This window comes from Chenopodium quinoa, unplaced genomic scaffold (assembly GCF_001683475.1).
Source record: "Chenopodium quinoa cultivar QQ74 unplaced genomic scaffold, ASM168347v1, whole genome shotgun sequence".
Lineage (NCBI taxonomy): Eukaryota > Viridiplantae > Streptophyta > Magnoliopsida > Caryophyllales > Amaranthaceae > Chenopodium > Chenopodium quinoa.
Genome location: NW_018744633.1, coordinates 3,508,465 through 3,535,804, shown reverse-complemented (window position 1 = coordinate 3,535,804; position 27,340 = coordinate 3,508,465). Strand labels below are relative to the sequence as shown.

The 27,340-nt window shown below is 35.3% G+C and overlaps 3 protein-coding genes across 6 annotated transcripts; 1 reads left to right on the top strand and 2 right to left on the bottom strand.

Moving 5' to 3' along the window:
• The first annotated feature begins 535 nt into the window (after positions 1-535).
• Positions 536-8,808, top strand: LOC110701057 (gamma-tubulin complex component 2-like). Its single transcript, XM_021878643.1, has 21 exons — positions 536-931; positions 1,035-1,081; positions 1,222-1,267; positions 1,546-1,680; positions 1,848-1,979; positions 2,437-2,520; positions 2,630-2,728; positions 2,880-2,971; positions 3,167-3,239; positions 3,315-3,467; positions 3,587-3,706; positions 3,862-3,915; positions 4,573-4,656; positions 4,812-4,886; positions 4,986-5,114; positions 6,717-6,842; positions 6,946-7,053; positions 7,275-7,337; positions 7,970-8,044; positions 8,193-8,359; positions 8,442-8,808. The coding sequence occupies exons 1-21, from the start codon at positions 704-706 to the stop codon at positions 8,563-8,565; spliced, it is 2,214 nt and encodes a 737-aa protein (XP_021734335.1). The 5' UTR covers positions 536-703; the 3' UTR covers positions 8,566-8,808.
• A 217-nt stretch (positions 8,809-9,025) lies between these two features.
• LOC110701058 (probable E3 ubiquitin-protein ligase ARI8) lies at positions 9,026-20,890 on the bottom strand. 3 transcript variants are annotated; one of them, XM_021878645.1, is made up of 16 exons: positions 20,294-20,889; positions 17,120-17,244; positions 16,710-16,815; positions 16,449-16,539; positions 15,812-15,984; positions 15,218-15,322; positions 14,910-14,998; positions 13,993-14,100; positions 13,655-13,745; positions 13,457-13,546; positions 11,156-11,203; positions 10,420-10,491; positions 10,243-10,342; positions 10,036-10,162; positions 9,620-9,777; positions 9,026-9,530 (listed from the first exon to the last, which is right to left on the bottom strand). In XM_021878645.1, the coding sequence occupies exons 1-16, from the start codon at positions 20,459-20,461 to the stop codon at positions 9,520-9,522; spliced, it is 1,662 nt and encodes a 553-aa protein (XP_021734337.1). In that variant the 5' UTR covers positions 20,462-20,889; the 3' UTR covers positions 9,026-9,519. The 3 variants fall into 3 exon arrangements, with proteins under 3 accessions (XP_021734337.1, XP_021734336.1, XP_021734338.1); XM_021878644.1 differs by having other exon boundaries at positions 9,026-9,777; positions 20,294-20,890; XM_021878646.1 differs by lacking the exon at positions 17,120-17,244 and having other exon boundaries at positions 9,026-9,777; positions 20,294-20,412.
• A 1,258-nt stretch (positions 20,891-22,148) lies between these two features.
• Positions 22,149-27,095, bottom strand: LOC110701056 (phosphoglycolate phosphatase 1B, chloroplastic-like). Of its 2 annotated transcripts, none has more exons than XM_021878642.1 (12): positions 26,760-27,095; positions 25,849-25,916; positions 25,613-25,705; positions 25,462-25,533; positions 24,982-25,053; positions 24,243-24,302; positions 24,068-24,120; positions 23,377-23,474; positions 23,126-23,225; positions 22,841-22,944; positions 22,602-22,747; positions 22,149-22,475 (listed from the first exon to the last, which is right to left on the bottom strand). In XM_021878642.1, exons 1-11 carry the CDS (start codon positions 27,034-27,036, stop codon positions 22,641-22,643), a joined length of 1,104 nt encoding a protein of 367 aa, XP_021734334.1. In that variant the 5' UTR covers positions 27,037-27,095; the 3' UTR covers positions 22,149-22,475; positions 22,602-22,640. The 2 variants fall into 2 exon arrangements, with proteins under 2 accessions (XP_021734334.1, XP_021734333.1); XM_021878641.1 differs by having other exon boundaries at positions 22,149-22,483; positions 26,760-27,094.
• Between the last annotated feature and the right edge of the window lie 245 nt (positions 27,096-27,340).

Sequence of the window (27,340 nt, the reverse complement as noted above, 5' to 3'; positions counted from 1 at the left end):
TATAAACCTCTCGCTCACTTTTTAAATACTTGTAATTGTTACAATCAAATTCAACACACATGCAGATGTATTAAAACCGAAAAGGAAAGTTCTAATCACTTGATTTATTTCTCACTCTCTACATACGATGATACTATGATATTGCAAAATTTTGGTGGATTGAAAAAGATACTCATGTAGACCCATATCATTACATGGATCTTTCCGGACGTTAATCACAATACAGTACTCTTTTTTAAAGATTTCAAGACTAGGTGAGTAACGTCAAACCCTCCTCAACTTGGTCAATTTTTTTTTTTTTAAAAAAAAATGAAGTATTTTTACATTCACTTGTACGAGTATTTATTTTCATATATCATACGAGGCTATCCCCATTAATCAGCCTAAAATAGCATTAGCTACTTTACCACAAAATTATACTACCTATTTATCACTTGATATGCATAAATTGCATACCAACCATACTGACTTGTATTTCCTCTTAGCATTTTTCTATAGGATGTCCACCCAGTTCATTTCGACTATATCTAGATTCGACATGTATCACACACCTAGTTAATACGGAGTAGTGGGTGATTTTTCCAACAACAGTTATTGCATACGTTGAACCTCGAACGAAGACCTTCCAACAAGAGTTTTTGCATATGGTATAGCATACTTCCCATAAATACTTCAAAATTGAACAAGAAAAAATGGCGGGTTAATGAGATTGAATACAAAAATAAGAAAAATACAAGAAAAAAAACCCCACTCTCTTCACATCCTCAGTCACTCTCACTCTACTTTCTCTCTCCTTTACAGAGATCTGAGAAGAAATTCAACGAAAATCTTTGAATTTTTGTTGAAAATGGAGTCGAATTCTTCAACAACTGCACCAAATACTCCTCGTTGGAATTCTGATAGACCTTTTCTTACTGGTCGATTTCATCAGGTTTGCCCTAATTTCTCTAATTTGCTCAATTTCTTCAATTTTGATTTTAATTGCTTAATTTTGGTTGCATATTGATATTAATTTTTGTTTTGAAATAACCTAGGAAATTAAGGAATCATTAACCAAGGGTTTCTCCATGGATTCCTTCAGGTACTACTCAATTTTTTAATTCTAAGTTTTCGGTGATTTCTCTAGTTTCGGAATCAATTATCTGAGAAATTTATGCCATTTGATTTAGTTTTTGTTTGAGTAATTTATATTTTTTAGTTTTATGTATGATTTTTATGCAGTCCTGGAGTGGTAAAAGCCATTGGATGTTACCATGCTTCTGTTCAGGTATTATAGTTTTCGCTGTCGTCTCTTTGTTTACATCGATTTATCGTCGAAAAGCGATGTTTTTTGTTGATCAATGCAATGTTAAAGACCGTCGTAATCAATTACCTTTGGTTAAATTTAGGATTTGTGTGATTTTGAAAAGATTAGGACTATTTTGATGTCAATCTGATATAGTTGGTAGATTTCGAGGTGATGCAAACTTTGGTACTTAATTTTAAATTTATTAAGGGTGAATATTAATTAGAAATTTGTTGATTACATTATTTGCTTTGGTGTAGGAACTCATTGTTATCGATGATCTCCTTTCTGCTTTGGTTGGAATTGAAGGACGTTACACTTCGATTAGAAGAGCCCAGGTAAAGGAGGATAAACTTACCTTCCAGGTTGATGCATCGATGGATTTAGCTCTTCAGGTGAGAATTTGTTACTCCCTGCAAATCTTTTTTATTCTTATACGGAGTAATGTATTACTATTGGTAAGTTTAGATGATTTGTAGAATGCTGATCATGATCATTGTTTGACTACTTCAAGAATTGCTTGTATGTTGGGCGCTAAAACAGCTCTCTGAAAATGTTGCAGGAGTTAGCAAAACGCATATTTCCATTATGTGAGAGTTATTTATTGATCGATCAGTTTGTTGAGTCAAGATCACAGTTCAAGAAGGGACTGGTTAATCATGCCTTTGCTGCTGCAGTTAGAGCACTTCTTCTGGTATGTTTTATGGCCTTCTGCTTTTATTCTGCTGCCACTTGCACCTCCCCCAAAAAAGGAATTTTAAATGTGCTAGTGCAGTTTCTTCTGTCTGCATGTTTTTTGAGAGAGCTTTTGATTCTAGGTATCCAAAAAAGGGAAAGGGTTTTAAGAGACTTCATTCCCTTATCAGTTATCACGTGTTTGTTTCACCTCTCTTTTTCCCCCATTCCCTTCCATTAGCTTCCTTCATTAGGTTATACCAAATTCTTTGTATCCTGATGACCTTCACACAATCACATCATTGGGGTTTTAGAAGCTACCCCCAATATTATGACTTTATGAGGATAATGCGGCTCTTATTTGCAGACTCTTTTGGTGTATATTATAACTATGCATTAGAAGCTGAAAGTCTTTCCTTGTTCATGTTTAAACTTTTAAATGGCTGACATTTAGCTTCCAATAAACTGTTGATCAGGATTATCAGGCTATGGTAGCTCAGCTTGAACACCAATTTCGCTTAGGAAGACTTTCTCTGCAAGGATTGTGGTTTTACTGTCAGGTCTGAGCCTTCTATAATTTGAGCTTTGCAGCTTTCCTTATAATGGATTTTCGATGAAGGAAGTTTAAAGAATGTTCTCTAAATGACCCTCCTATACATCTACTTGTAGCCAATGATGGGATCGATGAAAGCTTTATCTTCTGTGATCCAGAAAGCTTTGTCAAATGACTATGCTGGTGTAGATGTTCTTAACCTATTGCAAAGTCAGGTGAGGGTTTAAGCTCTGCACCAAATTCAAGAGGGATCGTGAAGTACTGTTAGATTTTTCTCCTGTGATTAATTTTGATCTTTCACTTCCTTTAACTAGTTAGATGGAAACCATTATCTTCTTGGTTCATATTGTTACTGTCCAATTGCAGGCTAAAGCTATGGCTGGTGATCATGTTGTAAGATCACTTTTAGAAAAAATGTCAGATTGTGCTAGTTCTGCATATCTCGAGATGCTAGAAAGGTAAGCCTTTAGTATTTAGTTTAATCATCATGCTCTGTATCTCCCCTATTTTGCAGGATTGAGAAAACATCAGGACTCATGTGTGTCAGTGTGTCACAGTGGCATTATTTTTTGTTTGTTTGGAATTTGGTAGTTGGTATTATCTACTTCTCCCCTTTCTCGTGTTGTATGTCTCTCATCGAAAATCTATTGTAGGTGGGTTTATGAAGGGGTAATTGATGATCCATATGGCGAGTTCTTCATCGCAGAAAACAGATCTTTGCAAAAGGTATGCTCATCATAGAGAGTGTGAGCAATGAAATTTCTTTTTTGGAATACTCATATATTTCACTCTTTATTTCAGGAAAGTCTCACATTGGATTATGATGCAAAGTATTGGCGACAACGGTATAGCCTCAAGACCAGCATTCCTAGCTTCCTTGCTGATGTTGCTGGGACAATTCTGACAACAGGGAAATATTTGAATGTCATGAGGGAATGTGGCCATAATGTTCAGGTTTTGCTTTGTTATCATATCTATATGCATGGCTGTTATTATTTTTCATTTTTTGTTCGCTGGGTGCTGGAAGTGTATAATATTTTAGTAGACTGCCTTTGACAAACACGATTTTGTAGGTACGAGTGTCAGAAAATTCTAAATTGCAGAATTTTGGTTCAAACCATCACTATCTTGAATGTATAAAAACTGCATATGATTTTTCCAGTGGCGAGCTGTTAAATCTAATCCGCGAAAAGGTGCATTTCTGTCACTTCGATCATTTAGCCCACCTGCCCCGTTCTCTTTCATGCTTGTTTGTGTGTGGGAAGGCTGGAAGGTGTATCGCCTATGCATGTTTTATATGAGAATTTCTAGTTCCTTAGATTTTTTTTTTCTATCTTTCTGCGTGCAGTATGATCTGATGGGAAAGCTGCTATCTATTAAGCATTATCTTCTTCTGGACCAGGTATGTTTACATTTATTATGAAATTTGTGCAAATTGGTTTCCTAATTGTTTGCTTATTTCCGCCTTCTTAATTTCTTATACAGTCTCACTGCACTGTGCTATATCTCTTTTCTGTATAGGTTGTTGTAAGTTTGATAGCAATGCATGATGTGCTGTGTCTGACTCAGGGCTGTGTCCCAGTGTGTAAGACATCTCATATTGAGGATCAACCAAATTTTCCCTTCTCTGCTAAGACACACTATTATATATTGTTTCATGAGTAGCTATTTTGTAGACGTTATACTCTACATTATGTAGGAGCAATCCAGATGTTTGCATGTATTAAATGTTTTAGAACATCAATAACAAGAACCCATTAATTTCCATAATTCCATGTCATTATTCTGGAGGGAGGGGGAAGGGTGTTCTTCTCACTTAAGATGTCTGTTGCCTTTCCCTGGTGATTTAACTTTTAAGGAGACTCGTTGTTAATTATTCTACAGTTTCTTAATTTTGAGCCACCAATTTGGTGAAAAGTTGATTTAATCCAAGGATAAAATTATGCAACCATATGTTGCTTTCAGCTTAGTTTGAAATGGTCTTTCCTGTACGCGTTGGTAAACTATTTTGTCCAGATTTTAAAGATAATGTTTTGATGAAATTGCTTAATCACTGCAGGGGGATTTTCTTGTCCACTTCATGGACATAGCTAGAGATGAACTGACCAAAAAGACAGAGGAGATCTCAGTAGAGAAACTGCAGGTCTCTTGACTTTATATTCTTCATCAGTTCTTTCTGCATTTGTTCTGCCTGGTTGTGTACTTTTCTTTTTCTCTCCCATTGATATTCTTTGCTCACAGATTCTTGTATTTCGAGGGACTAATGTATAATTTTGGAACTACCTTGTCATCTTATAGTCTCTCTTGGACCTTGCTTTGCGGTCCACAGCAGCTGCTGCAGATCCGTGTCATGAAGATTTGACGTGTTGTGTTGTAAGCTACTATAACCCTTTTTTTCCCGTGCATGAACAAACTTCCTTCAGGAGTGCTATTTGGTAACCTGACTTTATTGTTGGTATTGGCACCTTTCAGGAAAGATCTACTTTGCTGAAAAGATTAAGCATGCTGAAAGATCTTGAAATTAGTAAAACAATATCTGATAATGATCTAGAGGAAACAACAAGCATCACTGGCCTGGAGACATTTTCCTTGAGTTACAAGGTACTAGTAAATATAGATTGTAATTCTTGATCAGTCTTCTTGTTTAAATACTCCCTTCTGTGTAATATTGTGTCTGAACTAGATAAGTTTGAGATGCATGTTTTTCAACATGTTTGATCTGAGTATTGGGAGGGTGAACTCAGAGTACCATAGGCCTCTTGTGTTATCTACTCATGTCACTACTCTGCTTGAAAGGTCAAAAAAAGCTTTGTGCCACTATTATATGTAATGTTTTTGTCTGCGACTTCATGAGAAGTTTGTTGGGTATGACTAGGCTTTGTAACCAATAAAGCTCAGGATCACTTCACGATGTGACAATTTCATGGAGAATTATGGAGAGAGAGGTATCACTATTCCTCATGTCCCAACTGTTATCCTACAAATAATATTAGTGCTCCTGTAACCCTTCTTAATCTTTACTATGAATTACACCACCTGACACCCAGCAACAAAGATGGAAAAATAGAAGCCTCTTGCAGTCTAGCTCCCGCTCCCTAATAAACGTATTAGGTTGTCAACTTATCACTACATACAGCCTAAGATAAATTATGTGATTGTCCCCTAAACTCTTTATAGTTTATACATGAAACTGCACCACCTGACATTTCCTCGTCAAATTAAGGGAACTCATAAGCGAGTTCTCTTTCTGCCAAAGTCCCAAGCAACTTAATTGGTTATAAGTATTGGAAAGTTTATTGGGAAGATTGATTAACTACTGCTTGTCTCCTAATGAGACACCTAAGGTAGTTTAGGATGCATTTTTATGTAATGAACTTACATAGATATGTTATTCAAGGTTACACCTCAGAAATCTATTCTGAAGATTTGAGGTTTTTAAGAAATCTGAAGGGAAGCCTCCTTAGGTGCCAATAAATTTTTACCATCTCTCCAATGGCCAATATCAAACTTCTTTTATTGATCTTATTTTATTCTTCTGTAACCCTCGTTGAGCGCCACAACTTTGTTGTGCAAGTTCATGAGTTATAGTTTTTAGGAAAATGATGTGAAATTACTGCCTATGTCTTGAGGCATGTACCCCACACCAGTGTTGGATCTCCTCTCTTTCCAAATCCCTGTCTGCTACTCTGCTCTATCTGTCCCCTCTACATCCTTTGGTATTCTTTCTTGTATTTCTTTATGTTTCATCTATATGCGAATTACAAAGTATATAGTTATAAAATAATCACTATTATTTCTGATTGTCTATGCAAATAAAGTCTGAATAATAAAACAGAATAGGTATAATCACAAGAAATAAAGAATAGTAAAAAGCCTCATGTATTAGACAGTCAGACTGCTGTTTTTTTATCTTTTGTGGAACATGATTTGCTTTTTGTACAATTTTTTCTTTCTTTTCTTTGTATTGTTAACATATTTATGGGATCAACTAACTCATACAATCCTGAAAATGTATTAATTATATATTCTGAAGGTTTGTCTAAATTATCCAATGATCACTGTCTTTTACTTTGAAATACTAATAGCGCATGTTATTTATACCCCCGATTAATATTGTCAAGACTCCAGACTTCCATTTGGTGTCTATGGAACTAGATATGGCATGGTATATTTCTGATGTTTTGCCTCACATTTTGTGCTCAGGTACAGTGGCCAATGTCTCTTGTTATATCAAGAAAAGCCTTGACCAAGTATCAATTGATTTTTCGATTTCTGTTTCACTGTAAACACGTCAGCCGCCAGCTTTGTGGAGCCTGGCAAGTGCATCAAGTATGCTGTTGAAGTCTTTTCAATGCTTTCATGCTTGACATGTAGATGATGCTGTTTTCTGTTTGTTCATACTTTTTAGTAAGGATTGGGATTCATGTTGCAGGGAGTTCGTTCTGCTAATTTAAAGGGAACTGCTATATCTCGTTCTTCTCTTCTTTGTAGAAGCATGCTGAAGTTTATCAATAGCCTTTTACATTACCTAACTTTTGAGGTAAAACACTGGAGTTTTATGTGTTTGATTTTTATGGAGTATTACATTGTCATTTTTTTGTTGCTTTGTGGAATATTCTGCATCTCATTTTGAGCATACTGTAGTCATATTTGTTACTCCTTTTGCTATATGCTCTTTTGTTTCATCTAAAGAATGGTTATGATTTTTAGCTTGTAGATAGACTTTTGCATAGCTTAATTCTTCTTGATAATATGAATCAGGTCCTTGAACCCAATTGGCATGTGATGAATAATAGGCTGCAGTCAGCAAAGAGCATAGACGAGGTATGATTTTTTTTATTTTTTATTTTTTATTTATAATTTTCTCGTTAATGCTCATCAATGGCTGCTAGCATCACAATCTCATTTTAGCAATTAATTGGTTAAGCTTGAGGTTTATTTGTGTCACATAGAAATAAAGACAGGGAGTATGTAGTTTTAATACGGAGCATTCCAAGTTCAAAAAGGTAGGAATCATTCAAGCATCCAGAATGTGGCCATTAATTTTTCGTTAAAAATAAAAAATTATAACCAACCTTCATACAAGTTAACCAGGAGCAAGGTAGATGAGTATTTTTGAATGAAAAGATAGATTATGAAAGCTTAAAATGATCAATACTTGAACAGGTAAAGGCTGAACGTACAAAATTCTTATAAAATAAATAAAAAATAAATAAAAAAAAAAACCACGCACATCAACTTTCTCAAGTGGTCGCTAAATTGTCAGTTTTTGAAATGGAAAATGAATCTATTGAGGATATTATAAACTGTTTTTTTTTTTAAATTAAAATAAAATAAAATAAAAAATTCTGCAGCAATGTTTCTTAAGGGAGATGGGGAGAGGAAAATAGTTGAGAGCAAGCTTGTTTTATTACATTTTCTCAATTCTCACTTGGTTTGCTGATTTTGATAAATAGGTTATCCAGTATCATGACTTATTTCTTGAGAAGTGTCTCAGAGAATGTATGCTGCTACTGCCAGAACTTCTCAAGGTTAAGTACAATCCTCTATTAAAGTTTTTGGACACGATCCTTTCACTTGAAAAAACATCCATAAATGCATTTCCTTGAAGTATATATTAGATGCAACTTCTATATTGATGGCATATTCTGATTGTTACAACTGGCTTGGAAAATGCAGAAGATGGAGAAATTAAAACTTATTTGTCTTCAGTACGCCGCTGCTACTCAATGGTTGATATCTTCCTCCATTGAAATTGCTGAGCCACAATCAAAAGAATTGAAGTGTAGGACTTCATCCAAGTCACTAAAGTTCATAAAAAATGCATCAGTTACAGATTCTATACAGTAAGTCAATTAGTCACATGTCCTACAGCTTGTCATGTCTGTTCTTCCAAGTCCTACTCACTCATCATATTAATGGTTGCAGGAAATTCGAAAAAGAATTTAATGCTGAACTCCATAGCCTTGGGCCAATCTTGAGTAGCCGTTCACAAGCAGAACCATTTTTGACGCATTTAGCACAGTGGATTCTTGGAGTTGGAAATGAATAGTACTTCGTATAAAAAAAAAAGCAGGGTGTGTATGAGTATAGCCGTTCATACTTGCACATGTTCTTTGTGTGACTCACATTTCTGTATTTGGTTGAAAATAGTTATATCGAGTAGAATTTATACTAAGATTCATGGTGATGCAAATGTAAAATTTTGTGTAAAGATTCACTTTGTGCAGCTCCGGGTCAATTACAAAATTAACTTGGTTCTTGTTTGATAATTTTAAAACGACCTCAATGGTAATGTATGATGTATAAAAAAACAACAGTGAGTTTTTTCTAATCAGTATACCCGAAAAAAAAAGGGAATGTACTCTGGTAAAAAGACTAACATCTAATAATTAAAAGTTTAATTATATACGAAGTATCAAGCATGATATTTTGTACACATTATATATACATAAATTTAGAATGTTGAGAATGACTAATCTACATCATTAAGGCACACTGGCACAATAACATAATTGTTGATAGAATGAAAAACTTTATTGACAATGACTCAATGAGGATCGTCAAACCGGCTTGTTACAAGTACAATTTTTTCACTATTGTACAACTATTTTTCTTTTTCTTTTTTTTTCCACTACTACAATCTGGCTGAAAGGCTCAGGCCATTGAACAAATTAAGGACAACTAGATAATACAAGTTTTTCCATTGAATTCTGGTCAGGATCCAAACGCAGAGACACAGCAGATGGGAACTATATACAGCTGAAATTATGACACGATACATTGTACCTCCCCAAACCATTATCACCGTCTGTTATTTCTGTCTGTATGAACTCAGGTTACCACCTCATATGCATAGGAGGTCAGAAACAAGTGAATTGCAATGAGATCATTAGGCATCAATTATTGACATCTGATGCCTTGGCCACCATCGATGAGTTTTTGGCCTCGACATTTTGTCTTCGCCTTCAGGTGAATCCAAGTATAGGAGGCTGTTCACCTTCTATTATGACACATCTGACAAATGGTAGCGGATCTAACATTAGCAAATGTACAATGTTCACATGACCAGTGGCTTGAATCATCAATATTCCTACTGGAACTACCAGATTTTGCAGAGGTGCCTCTGCCCCTTCCACTTTTGCTCCTGCTTCCTCCCAGGCTTTTTGAACTTGTGGTTCGGCTGCAAGCACCATGCGAATCCACATCTGCTAAACCATTTTCTAGGGCACGCACGAGGTTTTCAAAATAATTTCTCGTTACACTGTCACCAATTTATTGTACAAGTCAGGGAACAATGAAACATTATATTGTAAGTTGCAGTTTGTGAACCTTTATTACTTGCCCAACCGGCATAGTTGGAGAGGACAAGTCGAAACAACAAAAAAAGTAAATTAATAGTTATTATAGAATAACAGGCTGCAAGGGAGGCTTAAATGTTTTGAGTTAATTTAAGCATCAATTAATTTGATGTAATGAAGTCACAAGAAATCCTCAAAACTCAATCTATTAATTGCAATACCTTGTAAGACCAGCTAGCTTTGTGCGGAACTCATTGAATTCCTTTGATGGACCTTCTGCATTAAGGTACACTTGCAGCTCCTTCTCAGCACATTGATGAAGTCGCTCCAAGCCAGCCTCTGCTTCTCCTGCAAGACAAAGATAAAGATTATCAGCAACCAGAAGACTTATTATAATGAATGTACAACCTCAGATCCAGATGGCATACCCTGCATATACTCAAAAAACCGTCTCTTTGCATGTTCGTGCTCAGGCAAGTAATAACCATATGCATACGTCCATTTTAGGACACGTCTACATTCAACAATCTGTGAGCACAGATGCACTCATTAGAGAGAGACTCCAAATTTGGGAGAGGTAACAAAAGACAAAATCTACGACCTACCTGTGACCATGCTTCAATGATAAACTTCAGCTGTGACTCTGGCTGACATTGTATGTCACTCAGCTTCTCTAGCTGCAGCATGCAAACAAACATCAATATTTCATGGCGATACTACTCAAAAACATTTATGAAGTATTAGTTAAGGAATTAATCCTTGTAATAAATGTTACCAATGCCTTTGAAGAGACATCATTCGGACGTCATTTCAAATCACACAGCAAGGAGTCTTTCCCTGATGTTTATTAGTTATTTGAGAAAAGAAATAAGTGAAGAGATAGTAATTTGCTTCAATAAAACACTGTATTTGTGTTTCAAAAAGAGTGAGAATTTGGAGCAATAACAGACTACACAATTATCCACGTAGTTAGCTAGTGGCAATGAAACGAGGAGAGGTATATATATATAATATATATAATAAGTAAATATGAATAAAGATAAAAGGATCCCAGACACAACACATGCGGTTATTGGAAAATGATGGGGTTGTCAATGAGACTAGGATTTCAGCTCTATGTGGAATATTTATATCTCCAGTCAATTCCTTTCAATAAATAAATAGAAGACACTTTTCACATACAAGACATTAATGTTTAGAAGTGTATCAAATAACTATCACTTCAAGGCATTGCCACTGAAAGCCTAGCCCAGCTTTACCAGTGCTATTATTTTCCTTCTATCATAATTCATAACCAAATGACAAGGCCTATAAACATGCATCAAAAGAGAGGACACTTACGTGCACACTTTGCATCAGCTGAAGGTCTTGAAGTGCTTTCTGCCTAGACTGCACAAGTAAACCAAATGTATCTTAGAGACCAAAAACTCAACAGCTAGAGACAACGGACCAACCAACAATGCCAATTAGTCCCATAATTACGATATGATCTATACTAAGTTTCAACTTTCAAGTAAAGATAAAGCTCCGAATGTAATAATTAATGATAAGAAGAGAATGACCTGTACTGGAGGTAAAAAGTAAAATAGAAGATTGCTCCATTCATTCATGTCAAGAGAATAAACCCCGATAAGCCACTGAGAATGTATGGAAAATTTACCAAATCCCACAAAAGGAGAAGAGGTGGACCAAGTAAGGATAACAAGAAAACAGGCAGGACTAGGCCCATGCTTCATCTTCAATAGAAACTATCAACACTTAGAAAACCCCTAAAAAGGGGTCCTCCCCTACTCGTTATCACTTGTATGTTCACTTTCTTTCAAAAGGGCTTCTACCTTTGTTGTATAATTTAGGAGATGAGTTATATAGTTGGGTTACATGTTATTTAATAATAATTGGTTAGGACCTTACAAAAAAAAATGTGTTAAAAACTATTATGAATAAAAACTATTATGAATGGAAACTGAGGCTATTGAAAATCTCTTAAAATCTGCTAAAATAACACACCACATGATTTCCATCAAGTGTTGCACAAGTCTACAGCCCCTATATTTAACATACAGCCGAATAGCCAAACCATGAACTCTCAGGGTAAAACCCACAATTCCTCATGTAAAAGCCAATTACCTCCTCCTGAGGTATCTTACCACGTCAAAATGTAAAAAATACATGTGACTAACATGGATTAGAAGTATCACCAACAGGCAACAGCCCAGCAAACCATACAATTATGTGACGGATGACCAAACCCAACCTGTGATACTGGAAAATGTCATTAGTAGTAATCCTACTCAATGCTAGGGTCAATATAAAAAGCTCTCACTTTTAGAGGAACCCTCGCCTCTCAAATAGAGTTTGTTGCCGGATAAAGTTAAAAACTCAAAGGTTGAGTCTAAGCAACAAAGAAACAATCTACAAGTATAAGACCTTGATGAGTCCCATCTACACCATAATCCAGAATCCACCATAGCTGGCTTGCTGCTCATTAAAATCCAAACACCCCAGGGAACAAAACTCCTCTTACTTCTTATTACGTGGTGGCCATAGGAAATGCATATCTCAATTATCAATGTGATAATGGTGCATTATGAGGAGAAGAGATTGAACAACCAAGAGAATAAAAAAAGGCTGATCTAGTGATCTCTTTGAATTACTTCATAAAGATATGCAGCCATCAATTATTTAGAGTTTCCCAAAAGCTGAGAAGAAAATGAGCACACTTGAATTAACTTCCAAGAGTAGGCAAGATGTATGTCACTTTCACAAAAGCAATTTCTAATGTACAACCGGTTGAACCTTGAGTATGATACAACCAAGACTATTTCTTTGCTCATTTGGAGCTCACATGTTGTGCCCAAATGAGCAAAAAAATAGCCTTGGTTGTGCCATGTGCATGATACAATCAGTTACACCATGGACCCTTAATCTCACAGGTAAAGCCCTCTCATTTTGATGAAACTTGTAGTTTCTCTTGATAATTCAATGCCAAAAGACATTATATCACAAGGGAAAGGCCACAACCATTTGCCTACATGAGCAATATATTTAGACACAGATAACGTCCATTATATCTCAATAAGGTTATGTGACGCTTAAATCCTCACAGGTAAAGCCCACTCATTTTGATGAAACTTGTACTTTCTCTTGATAATTCAATGCCAAAAGACATTATATCACAAGGGAAAGGCCACGACCATTTGCCTACATGAGCAATGTATTTAGACACAGATAATGTCCCACTATATCTCAATAAGGTTATGTGCAATGTTTCCAACACTTCAGCAACACACACTAAGATCACAATTAAAACTACTGCAAATGGGTAAAGTATGTGTATAGTGCACAAGACAAACTACTGCAAATAAAAAGTGTTGGAAGTAGAAAGAATTGAATGAAATGAGAAAAAGACGACAGACAGAGAAGGGAAAAGGAAAGGGAGGGAAGGAAGGAAGAGGGGAAGAGAGATCACTGAAAGAACAAAAGGGGCAATGACTTTCGTAGCCATTTTATCATCCACATCTAGTTGACTAATCTAGAATGAAACAGGTCTCAACAGAAAAAAACTTATCCTAGCCAACTTTGTGTAAAAGGATAACCATGGAAACAGAAAAAAATATATAATTTCTAAAGGCAACTACATACCGATTGGTTGCTTGCCCAACGTTCATAATAATGAGTATATCTCTCTAATGAATTCTTGGCCATCTCTCTACGTTTCTCAGACTCATCATACTGTGACAAAACAGGAAGAGGGTATCTCATCAATACAAATGCATTCCACACAAATAGGCGCTAAAGGAACATGTGCATCACAGATAGTTGAAAATCAGGTGTTCATACCACTCCTTCCTGCTTTGCAGTTTCATAGCGATTACATGCATAGAACCCACCTGTCCTCTCACCATGATCAGACCAAGCACCAAGACAAAGCCTGCGAGGCAAAAAAAAAAAAAAAAAAAAAAAAAAAAAAAAAAAAAAAAATCTATTCAGATGACTTGCCCTCTAGATCCCCACTTTTTTCTCCTTTTCTTTTCTACCAGGACCCCGGCAGATTGTAAGGAAATTGAAATAACAACTCAGTCAACAACTTTAAGATAGAACAAAAGTGCAAGCGCAGTAGGAAGCAACAAAGAGCATAATTCAGTAGAGGCCATGCAAATAACTAACCATAAGCTTACCAGCAAAATTCAAATTTACAGGGAGGTGTACACGTGATATGCATACATCCTTGGTTTTTCTCAATTGGTCGCTTGCACTTTGGGCATGGCTTGGAATTAGCCAATATCCTGTAAATATTAAATCACCGTTTCAGCAATAATGACAACATTTTTTTATAAAATAGAGCAACTCCAACAATGATACATTAAAGTTGGCAAGCAATTATGATACAAGTAAAATTGCTGCAATAATCAGTCTAAGCATATGTCAACTGAAATTATATTAATCCAGTTGCACGCATAAACAAGAGAAAAGACTAACAGCTGCCACTTGCCAAGAAACCCCAAAACGAGAAACTGACCCTAAAAGCATGCGAACAAAGAAAAGCACAAAAAACACAAATATGATAATGGTATCACCAAAATAAAAAAATTTAACTAACCAAAAACAGATATCCCAATCCAATATTGTAACTTCCTGTTAATTTAATCAGAATTCAGGGAGAATAAGCCAAATAGGTGTACAAACTCAACAGGTCACCAACAACTCCAACATTTACACCGTTGTTGAGGCTTAGCACTTTATCATAACTGAAAATCTAGTTAAAAATAAATAAAAACTTGTGATGCAGGTTGACTTGTGACTCAAGGTGGCAGCATACATTAACCTCAAAGCTTCACAAAACATGACCCATAGCTAATACACCTTTACGGGATTCAATCTCAAAAAAATGTAAAGTTAAATTAAGCATCAACACCACTACTGATGACAGCAAGAGCTCAGAGATTCCATGCACCCATTATTAAACAAAATCAAACTTATATTGATGGGATGATAAGGGAAAAAAATAATCAAGCTGTATACTACTGTCTATCACCCTGTAACAGACGATCCCCAATAAGGCAGCTAATTAAGTAGAAATCTTGTGATGTCATACCAGTTCATATTTTCAGACTCCGCACTATTTTTCATGATCCACTTGCACACTGTGCCACAATCAACAGGTCGATGAGCTTCTTCAGTACACTGCACATCAGAAAGACATTACTCAAATTTCTAACACTTCCCCCAACCCCAATCACAAATTGGCGCGATGTCAGATAGAGGTGTTCTGACTTCAAAAGATCTTCATAATGAAATAAACAAGTTTGCAAAGTAATCTTCCAAAACCAGCTTTATCCACATAAAAACTGATAATTCCAAGACAAAGTAACAGCAGACAAGAGAAGGCAAAGGATAGCTTACACTCCAACAAAATCCATGTGAGCAACGACAAGTCACATCGTAGTTCCCACTTCCAACAACGAAATCAACTGCATAGTCACAGCCAGGAGCAGGGCACCATTTGGCCTACAGTATTCCAAAATAAATATTAAAACAATATCCCAGAAACAAAATACTTTACAAAAGTGATAAATGAAAAATAGAGCACCAAGGAGGTATCATGTGAGCTGAAAACCATTAAAAAAGTACAGAAAAATGTCAAGTGCACCAGTAATGAAGTTAGAACTGTAAGGCAGTTTTCAAACCTCATATAGCAAGGTTTAACATAGAAACAACAGCCTCTCCAACTAAATGGAAGAATCGATTTCAATTAAATTCCTTTAAACAATCAAAACAGATGTGATAGCTACCCGGAAAAGAAAAATCAATCTCATAAAAGAATTTAGCCTTTCCATATAATAGAGGCAATATCAAATGTAAGTATGAAACACTATGTCAGCTACAAGCTAACGTTTACAAGGCTTCACAGCCAAATTCATTGAAGCAAGAACAACCAAAGCTAGAAAGTGTCACTTGTTTTTACCATTTAACTGAACAAAATGAATCCGAAAATACCTTCCTATTGTCTTCAATGTAAGATCGAAGAAAGTAACGTGCATACTTCTCTCTGTCCTCTTCACGAGCCAGTGTATTTATCATGTCTTGACCGACAGCAGCAGCACATGATGGATCAGGGCATCGCAAAGTAAGGCATCCAGGGCCGTCATTAATGGAAGTACCCAAGTAACCTGACCCAAAACAGAGAGAAAAATTAGGAGAGAAATTCCCTAAAGATGTCTTTTTTGTTTAACACTACTACAGACCATGTAATAAAAAGGAGGGAATTGTGATTGCTTTGATGCAAGAAGAAGCAATGGAACTGTCTAATCAACTAACCCAGCTAATAAAGATCAGTTATATAGAATAGCTAATCTTTTCAAACAAAACTTTGTGTTCAAATCCATTATTGGCAATATATTCCCAAAAACAAGAAAGCATCAACACAGACAAAATTCTACAGGTGAACAAGAAAAAATTACATTGCTGATAACTCACTTTCAAAGTTTCAATCATATTATCAATTTTTTTTTCCATTTATCAGGAGAGAGGAGGGGGGGGGGGTCTTGAAATTCTGGAGAGATGAACAATAAAAAAAATTCTTTGGAACAAAGAATGCAATATGCAATCATCAGGATAAAATTTCAGAACAAACCAGCCCAACATGAGTTACAAAATGGATGGCCACACGCAACTGCACTCATCATAGCACTTGGAAAGTCCTCAAAACATATCCCGCAAATCATCTGTTCCATTAAGCACATAAATATGAGAAACTTACTTTAGAAAAATAGTGAAAGCAGACATGTCTTCAATCCCATAATTCACATATTAAAAACATTTCATGTTCTACATAAGTAAACATAATCTCAATCATTTAAATACAGTAAAATAAGATCTTTTGCAGGTAACATACTTCTCTTGCATTAGGGAATTCAATAACAGGCCTTTCCAGTAAACCGACTGTGTTGCGAACCTTCTCTTCATCAGCAAACCATTCATCATGTACTTTACTGACACTCCTGCAAGGTCACATATAAAAATAAATAAACAAATAAAAATTAAAAAAAAATCACGACATGCAGGCATGCATCACTCAACAGGTCCACTCAAACAGTCTAGTCTAATACAATAATACCATAATCAAGATACAACCAGATACGCAAGATAACAGGTAGGAATAGTTCATAACTAAGATTGCTAGTAATGACAGAATCAAGTGCTGTAAACCTGGAGCACACGAAAGAATGACATAGAAAACAGCACAATGATTAAATCAGAAGTTGATTGCTTCCTTACAAGCTTAAGAGCCATAGCAACAATTACCAATTATAGTGACGTAGAAGAATGCCAGCTTCAACCTTTGAAATTGATAGCACAGTTGATATCTTCAAAATATCATTCTCTTGCCATTGACGAATATCAGCTTCACTTAAAATGGTATAGTTTTGCTACATAAAATTGGTAATACGATCAGAAACCCGGCAAAAGAATTGCAAACATAAAACAGGTAGACCACCACAAAATGTTGCAAGCATGTATGGGCATTTTATTCAGAATACCGCGGGGCTAAAAAGAACAAGGCTCAAATTGATCGGAGTTCACTGCAGGAAATATAATTGCATATCTAACCAAACACAAGTCACAATTATAAATCATACCACTTCTATTTCACTATAGATTTGGACCCGCTTCCAAATCAAGAACCGGTTAGGACCCGCGGGGTACGGGTATGAACTAAGAACTGGTTACATTTGGGACAGGGTCGAATTACAATATCTAGAAACCGGTCTGAACTGGTTCCAATTCCAGTTCTTAGTTTTTAGGAACGGGTACCCAGTTAAAAATTTATATATTTTTTATAAGGTCTAGTACACACCCTGTTAGACTAAGTTGAATTTGGGGTTTATAAAGTTAAAATAAACCCAACCCACCTCAAGCCCTAACACACCTATACAATAAGTACCTTCTTTTTCCTACTTTTCTTCACCAACAGCCACATCACAAAGCAATGACAATTTTACTCTTATCATTTACCAGAGACCCAGACTCATCAAAACCTTAGTTTTCATCATCTTCTTCCTCAATCACCCATGGTGTAATCTCCTCCCACCTCTCCTCAGCACCCTTGTTTTCTCTCTCCTCTTCCTTGTAGCTCACTTCATTTGCTGTTTCTTCTACAGCCTTAAACGCTTTGCTTCTCTCCTCCTCATTTTCGAATATTTTTATTTTTTTTTGGAAATTTAAAAGGGGATATTTTCAAAATATATCCGAAAAACAAACAAACAAAAAAAAAAAAAACGCTCCCCACCAATTCGAAAATCATGGACCCTTTTTGATCGGTTCCGATACCGAGTCCTTGGTTTTAATTTGGATACCCGGTTTTGCTCACCCCTAGATGCAACGTTTTGACTTTTTGCACTATTCATTTATCAACCTTGACTACACTTCAAAAACAATAGTAATTGTACTCATCCAACCAAGACCAAATCATGGAACCACATAATCTATTCAAATCTAGCATCCTCTGCTCTCCCCAACCACATCTACTTTTATATTTAGTGTGTGGATTCATACTTTCAATATTACAACACCCAAAAGAAAAAAATACTGCTAAATTTTCTCAACCCTATAGCTAACCATCCTTCATCAACTCATCATGCAGCAAAGGAAACCACTCTCCTCTCTCTCTCTCTCTCTCTCTCTCTCACACACACACACACACACGCATATACAAACAAAGAACAAAAAACAATCCTCTAAATATAAGGTACAAATTCAAGAGATGCACACTTGTCCAAACTTTCACTCAAACTTTTGGAAATGTTGTTTCAAACATACATATTCATCACTAATGAAACCTTTGCAAATTGGAAAAAAAATAATAATAAAAATACTAACCTATAATATCTACTCTATTTGTTCCTTATAAATCTTCCTATTTACATTACCACAATCTCCAAATTACATCTTAAACCATAAATATCCTTCAACTACTTACTACAGAGTAATAAATATATTATGAAAATTTGATGATTAAAGCATTCACATCGTACCAGATTTAACTTTCACATGATGATATTATTCATAATAATCAGTAACCAATTACAGTCAAATTTCTAAATATGACCAAACTAACACTTAATAGGAAGATCTCTAAAGAACAAACAGAGTATATTTAGAGAAAAAAGGATGAAGAGAATGAACTAGTCAATTATTGCTTCCACAGTTCCACAAATATTGCAACATGTACAAGGTGTGCGGATAAAAGCCCATTGATTAAGGAAGAAATGGAGAGGAAGAAAAATAGGGAAACATTGCAAAGTATATGAAACTTCCAAAAAAGGAAAAATTGCAATATTTGGATCAGAATATGTATATATATATTATCTAAAGAGGATTTAAGTTACTTGATATGAATATATTTTAAATTCACTTCTATATGGTAATAAGTATAAAATTAAAAGGTTAAACAACTCATTTTTAGTTGGATAATCCACCTTGTTTTCTGTGAATTGTGTTGGGTGGAAATAAACTAAGGCCATAAGCCTGGAAATGAGGTGGTGAGTTGAAAAAAATATAAGTACAAACTTAAATAGCGATACATATCCACTAGCATAAAGAAGCAACCTAGAATTAATTTAAGCATATCCTAGCAATGCCTCATCTTCAGACATTATGGATGATCGAAAGAGAATATGCCCTTGATCGACTTTGCTACACGATCATATACTGAGTTTTTTACCTGCTCACATCAACTCTCATGCCCTAAAATCAAAATGGTCATACAAAAAGCTTCAACCAAAATGACCAAAAAATATGGAAACATATAGTATAATGCACCATGTAGCATGTCCCAATCGTACATTTTGGGTTGTGGTTCATGATGGCGAATTAGGTAACATTGGTCAATAGCAATGACCAAGGACTCGAGGACCATAATGTCAATCAACTCTTAAAAATAAGACAGACATGGATGCATCAGCATAACCGAATCAATCACCACCGTCAACAGTAGGTATCAACTACTAGAGAACACTTAAAACTATATAATTTGAAATTGAAGATTGTGCTTCCAGCAACTCCCATTCAATTGTAGCCTTAAACCTAACAAGAAATACGATAACTAGCCGCTCTCAATCCCATATATCAAACAACTCAAGGGAAATGATCATATGATCCTGATCCACCCCAAACCAGCTAGTTTTACTCTACATCAAAGCAAACAAAAATTCAAAATTTCTACCACTAAAATGCCACAAAGATGAGAGTATTCTCTAGAATCAAAGAATTTTCTTGATTACTTTCACCTAAAATCCAAAAATGTAATTCATTTCGCGACAAAAGAACATAAACAAAAATAGCATTTAAACACACAGAAATAACACTCAACATCATCAAAAACAGACATAAACTTAAATATTACATCAAATAACACCATGAACAAATAAAATAAAATTTCAGAATGCGATAATTTAGACAAAAATTAGAGGAGCTAACCTGATTACGATGAGAAGTGAAATCATCATACTCATCTTCCGAATCATTATCAATAAATTCGTAATCGCCATCAGCAGCATCATCGGAATCGATAGCGGTATCGCCACTGTAAAAATCTTCAAGCGATTCAACATCGTTGGCATCATGCATGTCATCCTCCGAATCCATTTTCAATTTTCCAGAAAAATTCACCAAAATTTCTCCAAATTAACGATAACGAAATCTCCTAAACCAAATTTCCTCTAATTTAATAGATAAAAGATAATCTAAATTAATCCGAGTTCTTAAAAATTAAATTAACAAAATGAAACCCTAGAATTGAGGGATGAGACAATCGAGCAAAGAGAAGAGAGAAAATCAAATTTTTGAATGAGTTAATGAAATTAGGGTATGAAATTGGATGAATTTGTGAAGAAATTGGGGGAATTTGAGATCTCGGAGATTGAGGAGAGAGAAAATGGTTGCTTGGTGTGAAATGAGGGGAAGAGGAAAGGCGAAGAAAATGAATATGCGGGAAATTGAATGTAAAAACTACTTGCTCTTGTCTGAACAACAAGAGAGTTATGTCCCAATTTTTGCCTTTTTATGGAGCCAAAAATAAATAAATAAAAATAATAATAAAACAGGGAAGTGAAATCATTTGTGATTTTTTTTTTTTTTTTTTTTGAGTTTGTGATTTTTGGTTATTTTAACTGTGATTTGGTTTATCTTGTCTGCTGATCCTCTTGTTCTTTTGTTCCATTGTTAGGAAAGTTATATTGGGTATCATACACTTAAATGTACCCCAAGTATTGAAGGTTTCACGTTAAAACGACTCTTAAATTATACTATAAAAGATTCGCCAAGCACGTGATAAGAATTTCTTAACACGTGTAACCGGGAACGTTGCACTTTAGCTTATATGTTATGTACATTATTAAGTGATGGTGACGCTATTGCACCCTTGTGAGAATGTGAGGAATAATAGAAAATCATGATTTGAATAAATTTGGATAAGTATTTTTAGAATAAATAGAAATAGGTAATAATTTTTTATGCGACAGTAAATAGTCATTAAACACTAGCTAATCAATTTAAGAATATCCATCAAAAATTCGAGCAAGAAAAAGTATTTTGTTCTTACGTAGTTGTCTTCAAATTGGATAAATTTAACTATCAAATTCTCCATATCTATTTAACCCGACTATAATAAGTGGATAATATGACAAATTTTGAATAATTTTTCTTACACCATTAGATATGACCTTTGTATGTATATCATACATGATGTGTAAAAATCTTTGGAATAAGGAATCCTTCTTGATTTGAAATTATCCAATATCCAATGCATAGTATATTGTTCTTAATTTGAAATATCCAATAAAAATTGTACTAGAATCTGCCACCTTCTTATCCTCCACTCTACGCAGTATCTTATCCTAGATAATACTCCGAAAGTGTTTTTTTTTTTTACAACACCAGCTCTTACCGTAATAATCTATTATAGGTTATAGCTAATGTATGATATAGTTAGCAAATGAGATAGCTATAACTAATACCCTCTTACTCCAATCGGCATGGATGTAAATATTGTATGTTATACGAGTCCCATTAACCTTTTCGACAAAAGACACAAGGAGTAGGGAGTTACTATACGTTACACAATCAGAATTTTTTTTTTTTTTGGGGGGTGGAGGGTGCTATGGACCATTCATATTCTCCCAGAGTACTACACTACGACTACCCTAATTCGAGTTCAACACAATAAATCCATCATCGATCCCACAATATATGCTGCATACCGTTCGAGTCCATGATACTAATGTGGCCTATCACTGATCACATTAAGTGAGCTTCAAATGAAAAGAATAACTAGTAGCAGCAGAAAGTTTATTTGTATATATCAGCATGGACTCAGAAGCTGTTTACTGCATACTTAAAATTCCACCAATGTTATTGAGTTGCAAACAATGAAGATGTTTTATACAACATATACAGTTGTAACATACAAGTAAAATCGATTGACTGATAAACTACACTGCTAGACTTTGAGCAGCTTTCCAGGGAATTGGAAACCTCTTGTGCTCGAAAAATCAGCTGGAAGCCGGATGGGGGCGGACACCATATGATTCGATATTTAAAATAAATAAAATCTTGTATACAATACATTGGATCGTTTTGTTGTTCACTTATTGCTCCTAACCTGCATCACTTCAATAAAGCAAACTTCACAATGATGCTGCTGAAGAGAGAAGGAAATTCAAGAAGTTCACAAAAGAGATTTAATGTTACACAAGGTGCCAGGAAGAAAACAGCTTTAGAGACTTACATGCTCATACACTGGCAGCTTTTTTTTTTTTTATGGTAATCATACACTGGCAGCTTTAATTGAAAGAAAGTCCGATATCTTGTTAGTGTAGAAATCTGGCTGAATAGAGTTGTTGGGGCTTTGAAGTGTTTCCAAACTAGTCACGCCTATTTTCCAAAAAAATCAAGAAGACATAATTATGCTTATGCATCTAGCAATTAACAAGTTCATGAAACATGAGTAGACATGGCGGCTATTACCTGATAAAACAAGGAGTGTTTTGCAGCCACCATTTTGGCCGAACAGTATGTCAGTGTCCAATCTGTCCCCAACCATGCATATTTGGGACTTGGAAATACCAAACCTATCATTTGATATGGTCAAAGAAGTTAGATATAGAGATTTAAGACTCTAGACTGTGATAAGCCTAACAATTTTACATGGGTGGATGTAAGTTGTTTAGATAAAAATGTAAATTGCTGAACAAATGCCTGGTAAAAAAATAAATAAATAAAAATAAAAAAAGAATATTCAGACCACCATACTCTTTTGCTACATAGTCCATCATAAAAGTAGAGGGCTTCCCTACAACAAGAGGCTCTCTCTGAGTAGATCCACAAAGAGCACCGACCATTGAACCACCGCCTGCACATAAGAAAAGAAACAAGAAGCTAGTCATCAGTAACTATCATTAACTGAGAAGGGTTGAGGAGACTTGTTAAACACAATTGTGTTGGGTGAAATTTATAAAATAGATTCATAAATAACCCAGTAAAGTGATTGGAGAAAGGTAAACCTGCCCATTCCTGAGCATCTGTAAGATGAGTAACAGCATCACGGTTTGTAGCAATGAAGAGACACCCAGGATTTTCACGGATACATAGTGTTCCATATCTGAAGACAAGATAAAGAGACAATATAAGAATAAACTGTAGAACTTGGTAGCAAACAGCATTCAGCATTGTTAAATTACTAAACCAAGTGGAGTTGCAAAGTTGCACCAGCCATCTATAAGAGCCAGAGACAAGTCAGACAACTACGGGAGCAAGTAAGCTGTAAACATAACTTTTGAAAGTTCAAAAAAAGAAAGGTGAAAGAATAATGCTTCCCTAAAGTAGCATGGTGAAGGTTCTACAATTTCAACTTTATAAAAAACAGTTTGGTACTTGGGAGCATTATTTCACCAGGTAATAGAGCTCAGACTAACCAAGAGTTTCCCAAATAATGTCATGCGGATATGAAGTTTTTCAAGATGGAGAAATTGTGCTCCTGTGATTTTCAATGCTAAGTGAATCACTGAATTACAAATCATTGTTCAAATCCCAGCAGAATTTTCAAGCAGTCAGGAAGAAAGACACTTTCTCTCAGATGTTTCTATTTTCTACCTATGAACCACATGTTTTTACCTTCTTAATCTGGGGATTGGTCCAGAAGAGTATTGACAAAAACAACTCTGGATACAAGGAAAACTATACAAAGCAACTTACTGGACTTTGTAGTAATTAAAGAATCGATCAAATCCAACCACAACTGCACCAACCTACATTGATTGAAGGTATTCATGTATAAGCAAGACGTCAATATATAAACCAAGTCAGCCAGCATTTCTGAATACTTATTATTGTCATGTGATGGTTCTTATAAAAGTCTAGGAGATATTACACTTTCATCATGCTCCATCAAGTAACCAGGCTTCAATTCTATTTTCTTACTTCCATCTTCCTGCATGAGAAAGTACAGATACAACAATCATATTCACATTCGTGGGGATTATGATGAACAAACAAAACTTAAGCATATGACGAGAGTGATTGACACAAAAATTCCCTGATTTCTGCTTAAATAAGCTTTTTATGAAGCCACTGGATACCTTAAGCTTACACAGACATAGTTTGTCTTTTTCTAGAAAAGCTAGGTCACCTTTTCTCCAATTAAGATGAAGGACAAGTTTGATCTTTGGGGCTAATGTAAGTTATAAAGAATATATTGCATAAAGCAGTATATAAAATACCTCAACTTCTATGACTATGTTGCCTTTGCCTCATACTAGATAATGAAGCAAGTTTAATCTTTAATGCTGACCTGTATAGGTTGAACTTTGACAAGCTACAAAGGTTATCTTACTCAAAGCCTTAAATTGCCAAAATATGGAACTCTGTGGCTTTGTTTCATTTGTGGTATACTAGTACTAATTAACAAAATGGGTATTTTGACTAGAGATTCTACATTAGTTCAATGTACAGCCCATTTTGTCTAATGAATTAGGAATGCCCTAAACATAGCAGATCAGATCCAAGTATTATAAGACGGAAAACCTAACCTATTACACATAACACATAATAGGCTGTTGAGAATGCAATGCAATTTCCAAAAGTTCATGCTACACAGAAGAAATTTATACCGGACCACCAAGGTATTGGAATCCGGCAAGATCAAGCTCCTTCAAGATGCCTTCCTCGCCAATTACATAGACCTGTGAGATGTAATAATCATCAGTAAACAACCAAGATATTAAATTCAATAAATTGATGATAAATGGAAGTGAAACGCAAAGTCATGAGCCAGAACCTGGTATATTCAGATTCAGAACAACAGACCGCAGACAGTGATGGTTAATAATAACATCTCAGCAAACTTAATTAGAGCTAGATTGTACTTTGTGACACTACATGGAGACATATACAGGTAGTTCTCAGTCTTTAGAAATAAATTGAAATTTATCTACCACAATGTTATAGAGAGCTCTAACTAACAATACTTCGGGTTTTTAGCCCTTGGCAAATGGGAATGACACATGCATTCAGGTCATATAATTTGGATAATTCATGCTCAAAACATAAAGTCTTCCATGTAAAATTAGGAATTCACCTCAAAGGCATACCTTTTTATCTTTCGGGAAATCAATTGATTTAAGGTAAGCCGCAGCAGCAAAAGATGAAGCGAAAATTTCCTCCTGAGGGGAGTGTTTTATGAGTTTAGTAAACAAGTTCACAAAGAATTTAAATGTTCAATACAACATATCCAGAACTAACCTCAGTAACACTAAGGCCAAGTGTCTCAAACTTCTTTCCATATTGCTTCCTAGACTTGGTTGAGTTATTGGTAACAAATATCAGTCTTTTACCCTGTGTAATAGATGAAGCCATTAAGTACCCTAACAGAATGAAGAAAGAGCTGGTCATACTCAAACTCACAATATACCTCTCTAATTTAAAGCACCTAGATAGAAGTATTAAGTAGTCAGGCTTAATAATTAGGATATAAAAACCTTTTCCCTTAGCAAGTCGAGTGTTTCTGGGACTCCATCAATCAGTTTATCCCCTTTCCATATAACACCTACAAACATAGAGACGTATTAACATCTTTCACAAGAAGATCATTTTATGTTGACTTTCCAATATTTGTAAAGTGGGCAGGTAGGATAAGTAGAGTATGATCACTTATACGCCCAATTGAGTCCCATCATAGAATCAATTGGCAATGGTAGGAACTAGGAAATAGGAAAAACAACCCGATTTTAAAAGATGGTTAGTATCTCTTCTCTTCACCAATGTACCGAATAGCCCACATTGAGGTGCCAAACCTTCCCGGACAACTCACATGTGCACACATAATGAGTTGATCTCGACATTTACCCCTACCTCCCACACACCAACACCAAAATCACAAAGAACCAAGAAAGCATGAACAAAATGGTTCTGATACCGAGATTAACCCAACCAATGTAAATGCCTAGTTCTCTGGGCAATCCAATATACACATCAAACAGTAGCTTTTAGCAGGAATTACATCATACACTATTATAAAACTCTTGCCCATCAAATATTATTTTCATATCTCTAAAATTGAAGTTGATACCCTATTTGTGAACAAATTATCTAATTCAAGAAACGATTTGGTGACATTATTAAACTATAAACATCTACATTCGCCACTTTCAAAGAGCTATCAATCATTCTCCGTCGTAACAATCATGATGTCATTTAGTCGGTAAAGTCTACAATATTAACTCCAAACCAATCAAACTAAAAATCCATCATCATCATATCTTCGCCACTATAATCAATTTTCCAGCAAAATCCAAAAAAAAAAACAAAAAAAAAAACAAAAAAAAACAAAAAAAAAAAAAAAAAAAAAAAAACAAAAGCAAAGAAGGAGAGATTGAGTTTAGCATCAAACCATCGCAATCGAAAATGAAGGTTTCAACGGAATCAATAAGTTCATCAGGATTCTTCAATTGCTGAGCAGAAGCACGAGGAGAGAAATTCGACGCCATTCTACGAGAATCAAAATTCCTGCTACTGTAGCATTTGAGAGTGAGAAAATGAAGAGATTGGCGGGAAAATGAGGAGAGATTTCTCGGATTGGTGATGAAATTGGAAGAAATTAGGGTTTTGGAGAGAGAATTAGAAGCAACGGAAATGGCTGCTCTGCTAGTGCTGCAACTACTCAACATCTTGACTGCAATGAAGGATGATGATCTGGTTTAAGTGATTTTGTGGCCGTTATGTTTTTTTGGAAAAAAGGGCGGGCCGCGGGGGGTGTGGTGGGGCTAACATGGTTTGTGTGAGTGGTTATAGTTGTAGTTTCATTTATCTTTGATGAATGATGAGTATGGGTCTACCAAATTCATGTAGTTTATTATTCGGATTCGTTTCATTTTGCCCGTGATCTTAGTCAAACTCTATGTATTTTATCATTCGGATTTATTTTATATCGCCTGTGATCTTAATGACATTAATAATATTTACTATGTAATT

What these genes read in the sequence shown, in the direction of transcription:
- LOC110701056 (XM_021878642.1), bottom strand. Translation starts at nt 27,036, where the DNA reads ATGTTGAGTAGTTGCAGCACTAGCAGAGCAGCCATTTCCGTTGCTTCT. An exon ending in CTTCATTTTCGATTGCGATG is followed by an intron (nt 25,917 to 26,759) that starts GTTTGATGCTAA and finishes CTATGTTTGTAG; the next exon opens with GTGTTATATGGAAAGGGGAT. An exon ending in TCCAATACCTTGGTGGTCCG is followed by an intron (nt 24,303 to 24,981) that starts GTATAAATTTCT and finishes TTTCTCATGCAG; the next exon opens with GAAGATGGAAGTAAGAAAAT.
- LOC110701057 (XM_021878643.1), top strand. Translation starts at nt 704, where the DNA reads ATGAGATTGAATACAAAAATAAGAAAAATACAAGAAAAAAAACCCCAC. An exon ending in ATTATCTTCTTCTGGACCAG is followed by an intron (nt 3,916 to 4,572) that starts GTATGTTTACAT and finishes TAATCACTGCAG; the next exon opens with GGGGATTTTCTTGTCCACTT. An exon ending in TCAGTTACAGATTCTATACA is followed by an intron (nt 8,360 to 8,441) that starts GTAAGTCAATTA and finishes TAATGGTTGCAG; the next exon opens with GAAATTCGAAAAAGAATTTA.
- LOC110701058 (XM_021878644.1), bottom strand. Translation starts at nt 20,461, where the DNA reads ATGGATTCGGAGGATGACATGCATGATGCCAACGATGTTGAATCGCTT. An exon ending in TGTAAATTTGAATTTTGCTG is followed by an intron (nt 13,746 to 13,992) that starts GTAAGCTTATGG and finishes TTTGCCTCGCAG; the next exon opens with GCTTTGTCTTGGTGCTTGGT. An exon ending in GTTTTTTGAGTATATGCAGG is followed by an intron (nt 10,163 to 10,242) that starts GTATGCCATCTG and finishes TTTGTCTTGCAG; the next exon opens with GAGAAGCAGAGGCTGGCTTG.